Genomic DNA, 8,727 nt, shown 5'->3' on the forward strand with positions numbered 1-8,727 from the left:
TAACAAAATTCGAACCAGAAAAAAAGGAAAAATGTTCACTGATTTTGAAAAGTTCGGGAATTTGGACAGTTTCAAATTTTATGAATCACACATTTAGAAAGAAGAAAAATAATGGAAATGAAAATGAAAGGAAAAATAAGATAACCAACGAATTGTTTTTTGTTTTAGAGGTATCACCATGACTAAGGTCCACGGCACAGGGGCGGACGTGCGCGGTGCAAAACTGCGGAGTTTCTTCTAGCTGCAACCTCTCTTATCCCACCCCGAACCTGTGGCTCTCGGCGTCGGTCCCCATGTCATCCCCGGCGTGCCGTCCCGGCCTCCCGGCGCCTCGCCGGCAGGCGCCGCTCCTCCCCCGCCTAGCCGCTCCCCCGTCCGGCTCGAAGCGGGCTGTTCATCGGACAAGACCTGCTCACTCCACCTTCGAGTTCTCCTCTCCTGGCCACCGCCGTCGTACTCGGGTCATCTCTTCTTGCCACGGTAAGCGGCTCTAGCTTGCTTCGATGGATTGTTGCTCTTATTCTGCGCGGAAAATTGCAGATTGTTTGAGGGGTGCATAGTTTCAGATTGTTCATGTCGATCATACTTGAGATGCTTTGCTAGCACTGCTGTCTACAGAAGTTAGAGGTCGAACTGAAGCACATTGGAGTGCGCCCCCTGTCAAGGACTGTGAAGTTTCTGTAAGATGCGATTGTTTATACAGCTAGTAGGATTTAGAAGCTGAATGTAGTTTGTCTGAGTGTTGAAAATGCAGAACTGTAACTGGTAGATAGTACTTACTGTATTTTGAAATCAGGTTACCTGCTACATTTCTATGGATGGAAAACTCAGAATAAAACAATCCAGAACTGAATAGCAAATGACCATCCAAATTGTGTGGAACCAATATATGTATATGTCATCTGAAACTCGAAATTGCCATTATAGGCCTCTTTAGGCAGCATCATTTGGGGCTTCTGATCTTGTACTTGAAGCTTGATCTCTAGCTGCCGAAGAGCAGACACGCCTTTTGATAAGACAATTCTCGTGGTCTTCAACGACCGTGGGGTAATTTTAGACACAGATTCTGTAGCAGTTTTGCATCATAAAATGCGCGTGTTACGCATCCCCAAATGGCCCAACACTGGTAATCCAGCCCAGTCAAAAGTAATTGCTGCAAGTCTGGCTAGACACTGTTACCCCAAGAACTTATTGATACCATACCAGTATCATGATTCCTTGAATATGTTGTGACCGAGGGAAATAACTAAATGGCTGCATGCCCCCCAAACAGCATTTGCATTACAGTAGTGAAACGAAAAGCGGCCGAGATATGTGTACTGACAACAGGATCGGAGTGGGGTGCTAGGACAACACCAAAGATGTTTGCTTGGCTTATTATATTCTTTTACCATGGAAAGATGTTAGTTTTGGCTGCAATTATTTTCTTCCCAGGACTATACATTCATTTCCAGACGGCCATGCATATTTTAGTGGATAGTGTACTGCAAGATTGTTTCCATTGGGTATCACTTCATACCTCCTAAACATGTTTTGGAAACTTAATTTAGTTTTCTTATTAATTCTACTGATTTGATAATATTTCCAATGGTACTGACCTTGGCTTCGTTCTTTTACTACTTTTTTTACAGGTGGTTTGGTAGAAAGAAGGAGACTACTATTGATTCCTGCAATTAGTCTCACCATTGGCTCCCTTCAGTACAGTCTGGAGAAGGGAGCAGCAAAAGCTGAATTTACTGACAGTGAGTTTTCAATCAATATCCTCCCATCTGAAAATAGGCAGGTTTTTCTCTACTATAACACATCCTTTGAAGTTTCAACCTATTAAGACTGTATTTGTAAACCTCATATATATCAGGTATCATCAATGCTGAGCTGACATATAGTTTTACTGAAATCTGTTACATTGACATTGTAGAAGAGACACTAGTTGTTAGACTAAAAATAATTTTACCTTAAGGCCGTGATCTGTCATACCTTGTTTTTCACATATTTACTAGACATTATTTTGTTGGTTTGTCTCTTGGTACTACAGAAAAACCTTTCAACTTAAGAAGGTACTGGGGGCTGACATATATAGCTAACTGCTGCTAAATGAGCTTCTGTTTAAAAGTTTGAGTTCATAAGTAAAATGTGCAATCAAGCCTAACTCTTTGATATTGCAATTATAGTGCCAGCGCTTCGTGGGAAGGATTATGGAAAGACAAAAATGAGTTATCCAGATTACACTGAAACAGAATCAGGCCTCCAATACAAGGTGCTTACACTGACATTCGATGGTTTCTGCATATAATACTCAAAAGTTCAGATTTGTTAGGTTCACAATTCTCATGAGGAATTACAGGACTTGCGAGTTGGAGAGGGCCCATCCCCAAAGAAGGGAGAGACAGTAGTGGTGAGTAGCAAGCATCACATTCGCATTGGATTCTAGCTCATTTTGCATGTATGTTTTTCAGCTTTATTTGTTGAGGTGTGCAACCACGATGTTGACTTGGGTTTGTGAATGCACATCAGATTGATTGGGATGGGTACACAATTGGATACTACGGTCGCATTTTTGAAGCTCGAAACAAGACCAAGGGTGGTTCTTTCGAGGTACAAATGCTGCCTGAAGATGAACAAAAAAAAAGAAGATTCTCAGCTTCCTTGGCATATATATTTGTTGAAGTATAAACTGAGTTATTCCTTCAGTTCGATCAATTCCCCTGTTTTATATTTCCATGTAGGGTGGTGATAAAGAATTCTTCAAGTTTAAGGTTGGATCAGGACAGGTGATTTACTAATTACACACTAAGTACTACTCAAATACACCTCTGGTTTTCTATTAGTACCATTTTGGAGGTCGGCATGTTCTCCAAAATACAACTTTGACAAATAATTTCTATAATAGTATATTTGTAAATACCACAAAATTATATATTGGGAGATTTTGTATGTATCAAATCTAAACACTTTAAAATATATTGTCAGTCACTATTTTGGAATTAACTTTGTCTACGATCAAAACAACAGCTTCTCTAGAACTTGGGTGATAGTTCGCTTACATTTAGATAGGTTTCATTCCGTTGTGTATTTTGAAGCTACTATTTGTTACTTGCTGACAAGTAGCATTCTTAATAACATCAATTAGGTAATACCAGCCTTTGAGGAGGCTATGACAGGCATGCGTCCCGGTGGAGTTAGAAGGTCAGTCCCACATTTCCGTAAACACAATTTCTAAATGTATTAACACAACTTTTAACCGTATTACTGATGCCCACACCCTCCAGGATAATAGTACCACCGGATATTGGATACCCAGATAATGACTTGAACAAGTTAGGCCCCAAACCAACAACATTTTCGGTAATATATTTCCCTGAATTTCGAAGTTTTTCTATAATTTTGATGATTAGATAACAAAAGTACAATATTTTTCTTACAGGGACAAAGAGCTCTAGATTTTGTTCTAAGGAATCAAGGATTAATAGACAAAACTCTCCTGTTTGACATTGAGCTTATTAGGATAATTCCGAGTCAATAGCATACAAGGTTCCTCCCTTCCCCCAAAGTGAATCTTGTCATTTTCTCTTGTTCATCCTGTTCAACTGAGTAAAATGTTAGGAGCTCGGGCTATTGCAGGGAAATTTTGATGACCAAGAAGCATACAGTTTGAGCACGGAATCAAATCCTTGGATGATCATGGGATATGTAAATATATATACTATATACTTGAGTATTAATAAAAAGCTTCGATATCGTCCACCTATTTTTTTGTTTACCGAAAAAATACTAATGATTTTAAAGTGCAACCAGATAGATCCAATCTATTCTTGAAATAGACAACTTTCACACACTCCCTACATTGGGTTAATAGTTGGATAAATACTTGCAGCACACAACTTCCACAACACGAAAAATTATGTACTCTTCATGCACATTCCCTGCCTTTTATTTTATTTTGTGCACTACCTAGATTAATTTTAAAGCCTAAATATTAGGGATTGAGAGGGAAGCATATATCCATAATACACCCCCTGTTCTCTAAATATAAGACATTTTGGCAGTTCAATTTAAACTGCCAAAACGTTTTATATTTAGAAACAGAGGTAGTACCTAGAAGAGAGAACATGTGCAACTAACAGCGTATGCTTCATTTGTTTTGTTCTTTTTTTTGCCATGTCTAGGAGCTGAAAGCTTCAGCCTCTGTGATCTGTCCTTAATCTGTTTCAGTCTCCTGCAAAAGTGAAGCTTTTGTAATCAAAATTTGACTGGACACTCGCAATCTGCCTTTCTTTTGAATTTTAATATCACGAATTGAGCATATAGAGTGGATTCTATCTGATATTTCCCCCAATATGTATTTCTTTTATCTGCCAAAATTAGAGCAGCAAGTATAGATCAAAATTTATCTGATATTGTCATTTATTCTGAAAATATGGTTGTTCAAATATTGTGTGTGAAATCATGTTTTTTCATGGAACATTCTTGTAGAACTTTTGTGTTTCAACCAAAGCATATAACTTTGTCAACGGGAAAAGTGAATTAGTTGGTATTAAATTTTGCCCCGCAACTAACATTTGAAGCTTTGGGCCGATTTTTTGAATTTTTCCCACTTCAACTTTTGCTCTAGACAGATGGATGGTCGACTGAGAGTAGGTTTGACCTTCCCTAGCTTTAATGATTTCGCTTTGGAGCTTCGGAACCTTTGTGTCATTTGATCTAAGGTCCTATTCATTCTAGGTCATCTTTGTACCTCCACGTGAGGTTTTTGCTTGCTTTCTTTTTTAGTTAGCCACACATTTGTTATGTTTGAGTACCTCACCCGTTAAATTTGTATGAGTGATTATACACAGTGACTAAATAGTCTTTTAGTAACTCCTTGTATCAACTTCGCTTTCAAGACATTCATCAATGAACAGAAAACACTATTCGTCCCACCCAATGACTCGCGTCTTGTTTGAAGCTATATATGGGCTAAACAACATGAATTCAAATTGCACTGCTAAGTTTCCTGGTGCTTCCTAACCCCACCAAGTCAATTGTGTGCTTTGATGGTATGCATTGTAAAGGAAATTCATGCTCTTACAATTTACAAACATAACCTATTGTGCTATGAGAGCATTGGATTTATTGCCCTTGTATCTTCTCCCACTAAAACACCCTTATATGCAGTGTGGGGGCAGTTTAGAGAACTTGGGCAGACCGAAGGCCTTGATGAAATATCATTAGTGAATGGTGACCATATTAAATACATGAAGTGAGAAGATTTGTAATGTTGTAAAATCCCTTGATTTAGACCATGTTCTGAATGTGTATCCTGCCAATTTGTGCCGGATTTGTAGCTCATGTAAAATCCTCGTGAAATTCATTCAATTGCAACGATGGAAGGGGGGATTTATGGGATATCAAATTTCGTTTCTGTTCATCCGGCAACTAAGTTTTGAAGTTTTTTGTTGAATTATGAATTTTTCCACTCATCAGTTTGTTTGACATAGATGGGCTTTAATGTTTTTGAGTTATGGCTTCTCAACCTTGTTCACTTGGTCTACATATCACCCTACTCATGTGTACTGCTGTCTTTTATGCTGATTTGTTAATGGTAGAGTTGTTAACTGCTGTCTTTTATGCTGATTTGCACATTTGATCACCCTTCAAGCAAATAGCTACGCCAGTGCGAACATGCCCAGCACTCCAATACCATAATGACCATGTGTATTCAAGTTACATCAGCCTGGCCTATTTGTCGTCTCCCATGAGTCAGGGTGTCAACTGCATTACACTTCTAATTAAACCTGTGCCCTACAATGTACCCGACATATCAATATATATACCCCACCTTTTTCGAAAGTGCTAGCACAGTACCCAATGTTTGTTATTCCTACAAGAAGAACATGGAGCTCCTGTGATATGCTATCGAAGAATACTATGGGCTTAGGAAGCATCAGAAAAAGTAGCAGTGCTGCATCGTCTTTGGTAGCTAGAGAATCCTACAGTAATTGTCCGCGGTTCAACTTTCAAATTTCCGTGGCATATTTTATTTCCAGCAAATGTTAACTCTAGATCTATTAAGGGGGAAATGCTAACAGCAAGGCAACCCCATTGTTTCTTTCCAATAAATCTAGGCCAGGGAATATGGCAATAACTCTTGATTAATCTGTTCGGTTCCCCTCCTAATTTATGTTATGATGCAGTGGTCGAGACACTCTCCACTATCAATAATGTAAGCCTGCCAAAATCGTCATCTGAATATGTTCAGTTTCCTCTGTCTCAAATGCAATGGGAAAAATGTATGTTTGTGAACCAACTAATGGCTAAAGCAATGATGGAAATGGTGGAGGAATCAGAGGTGCACATTCGTGCGCAACAACAACTGATCAATATTTTCAGAAATAGTGTAGCAAAGCAGCAAGAACTTGCCCACATGCTTATGGGCGTCATCCGCGCTGAGGTTGCAGATTGTGACATTGTAGATCGTTAGGTTCTGTTCATTTATTTGCACTGGCATCAATCTTTGATTACCCAATGGATGTAATTTCCTGTAATATATGCTGGATGTGCAATGTTTTTTCCTGTATGCCGTAACTTTGCTTGATCGGTTTTGCTCCTGTGCATAATTGCTCGTCGTAATGGGCTCAAATTATCTAATTAGGCCTAAAGACACGTACGAATTTTAGTGGGCCCATTAAGTTAATGGGCCGTTATCAGCCCGAAAGTTAATGGTCGGCCCTCTTACCTCCCGGGTCATTAACAAGCTGACATCGAAGCGGGCAACAGGTGGGCCCATTTGATTTCACGGGCCATTAACAGGCCGATACTAAGGTCGGGCTACATATGGCCCAACTACACTGTGGGCCTTCAGCAGGCCGAAAGAGACAGCAGGCTCGTACTCGACCATGAAGAGCATGGGCCGCTAAGAGGCCGAAAGTCAGGTCGTACTGTAAATGACCCAACTGTGTTGTAGGCCTTTAGCAGGCCGAAAGACAAACCGGGCTGGTATTGGACCATGAAGAGCATGGGCCGTTAAAAGGCCAAAACTCAGGTCCGACTACAAATGGCCCAACTCATTTATGGGCCGTCAACAGGCTAAAAGACACACCGGGCCGGAAATTGGCCCAACACTTAAATGGGTCGCTAAAAGACCGAAAGATGTATATTCTGAAAATTGGCCCATCCCTTGAATGGGCCGTTAACTGGTCGAAACCATATCGGGCCGATATTGAGTCCAAATATATAGCGGGCTGTTAACGGGCTCGAACTGACGATGGGCTGCAATTGGCACATCTCATATGGGCCGCTGGCTTAAATGGACCTGACACAAGTAGGCCTTATATGAGCCGACCTACTAATTTTTACTGGCCTGGCCTTTTTCACCGGAATGGGCCATTGTTGGGCCATGCCACATGTCGACCTATGATAGGCGCCTCCTATCCAATGAGTGGATGACATCTGTCCCAACGGTGAGCCAACACGTGTTTCCTCCGGCCAATGAGAATTTTACACGTGGAAAATCCACATTGGTCCGGGTTATTAATGGGTTATCGGATCCAAACCGGAACCCGATAGCTTAACGACGACCCGTTACGGTGGATGCCACGTGTCGGTCACCCTTAACGAAAGCACTTCTATGACGTGCGATTTATCGTTATGGAAGTGGATACTTCCGTGATGATAATTTTGATAATGTCATGGAACACTTGTATGACAACACAAGTATGACTATCTTGATTCTGTCATAAAATCGTCATGGATGTACATGCATGACAGAAAACGTGACCTACTGTGACAAACACGTATCATCACGGAAGTGTATTTTTTTGTAGTGTGTTTACGTGGTGTTGCGTGGTTATCCTACTGGTTCGATAACCTTGGTCTCATCACCGAGGATAATACCTATCATTGTTGTGCTGCATCATCCCTTCCTCTTTGGGGAAATACCGACGTAGTTCAAGCATACATTAATATAGCAGTAGTGCGGGTAAAAACGCGCTACTGATAAACGTCAGCAGTAGCGTGGTGCCCCGCGCTACTGATAGCCCTTAGACCCGCACTACTGCTAGGCTTTTTCCTAGTAGTGCGCCTTGGTATTTTCCTACGGGGTCGGCGGGCGTACATCTCTGTCATCGTAAGTGAGCGGCGACGTAGCCACACGAGGAGGCACTCCTCGTCATCGATCATCACCGCCAGCCCATGGTGGCGGTGGGAGGACTGTGCGACTGCATCCCGATCCGCCGCCCTCTCCTTAGCCCGCTGCCACCCGTGGCGGGCGATGCGCGCCTCGGATTCTGGCGTGCGTGTCTGCGGTGCCGGATGAGCGGGCACTAAAACGCACCGCTGCCCTTGCGAAGCAGCGACCGAAGGATTAGGGCGGCGGTGTGGGCGAGTGAACAATGGGTCAGCTGCGTGGAGCGGGTGAACTGCGCGGTGCGAGAAGGGCATGCTCCGGCATCAGCGTTGCGTGACTGGCAATATGGGACAGAGCATAGTCAGAGCTGCCGCCCGTGTCCACCCACGAGCACTGCAGTGCGATGCGGAGGGCCAACTGATATTTTTGAACGTATCTATAATTTTTAATTGTCTAATGCTATTGTATTATCAATCTTAGATATTTTATATGCAATTTTATATCATTTTTGGGGGACTAACTTAATAACTCAGTGCCTATTGTCAGTTGTTGTTTTCTACTTGTTTTTGGTTTTACAAAAAATCTATACCAAACGGAGTCCAAATGCTACAAAAAAAATTTAA

The 8,727-nt window shown here is 41.5% G+C and overlaps 1 protein-coding gene across 2 annotated transcripts; it reads left to right on the plus strand.

The window, feature by feature from the left end:
* Nucleotides 1-201: 201 nt before the first annotated feature.
* On the plus strand, nt 202-5,392 carry LOC119352935 (peptidyl-prolyl cis-trans isomerase FKBP19, chloroplastic-like). Of its 2 annotated transcripts, none has more exons than XM_037619525.1 (10): nt 202-480; nt 1,632-1,742; nt 2,172-2,257; nt 2,345-2,395; nt 2,515-2,595; nt 2,727-2,771; nt 3,131-3,186; nt 3,270-3,345; nt 3,425-3,531; nt 5,155-5,392. In XM_037619525.1, the coding sequence occupies exons 1-9, from the start codon at nt 294-296 to the stop codon at nt 3,521-3,523; spliced, it is 792 nt and encodes a 263-aa protein (XP_037475422.1). In that variant the 5' UTR covers nt 202-293; the 3' UTR covers nt 3,524-3,531; nt 5,155-5,392. The 2 variants fall into 2 exon arrangements, with proteins under 2 accessions (XP_037475422.1, XP_037475421.1); XM_037619524.1 differs by lacking the exon at nt 5,155-5,392 and adding an exon at nt 3,622-3,748 and having other exon boundaries at nt 203-480.
* Nucleotides 5,393-8,727: the final 3,335 nt, after the last annotated feature.

Source organism: Triticum dicoccoides, chromosome 2A (genome assembly GCF_002162155.2).
Source record: "Triticum dicoccoides isolate Atlit2015 ecotype Zavitan chromosome 2A, WEW_v2.0, whole genome shotgun sequence".
Taxonomy (NCBI): Eukaryota; Viridiplantae; Streptophyta; class Magnoliopsida; order Poales; family Poaceae; genus Triticum; species Triticum dicoccoides.

Excerpts from the sequence above, each read along its gene's own strand:
- LOC119352935 (XM_037619525.1), top strand. The coding sequence starts at position 294 with ATGTCATCCCCGGCGTGCCGTCCCGGCCTCCCGGCGCCTCGCCGGCAG. Across the intron at positions 2,258-2,344 it reads AATCAGGCCTCCAATACAAG|GACTTGCGAGTTGGAGAGGG; the intron begins GTGCTTACACTG and ends GAGGAATTACAG. Across the intron at positions 2,772-3,130 it reads TTAAGGTTGGATCAGGACAG|GTAATACCAGCCTTTGAGGA; the intron begins GTGATTTACTAA and ends AACATCAATTAG.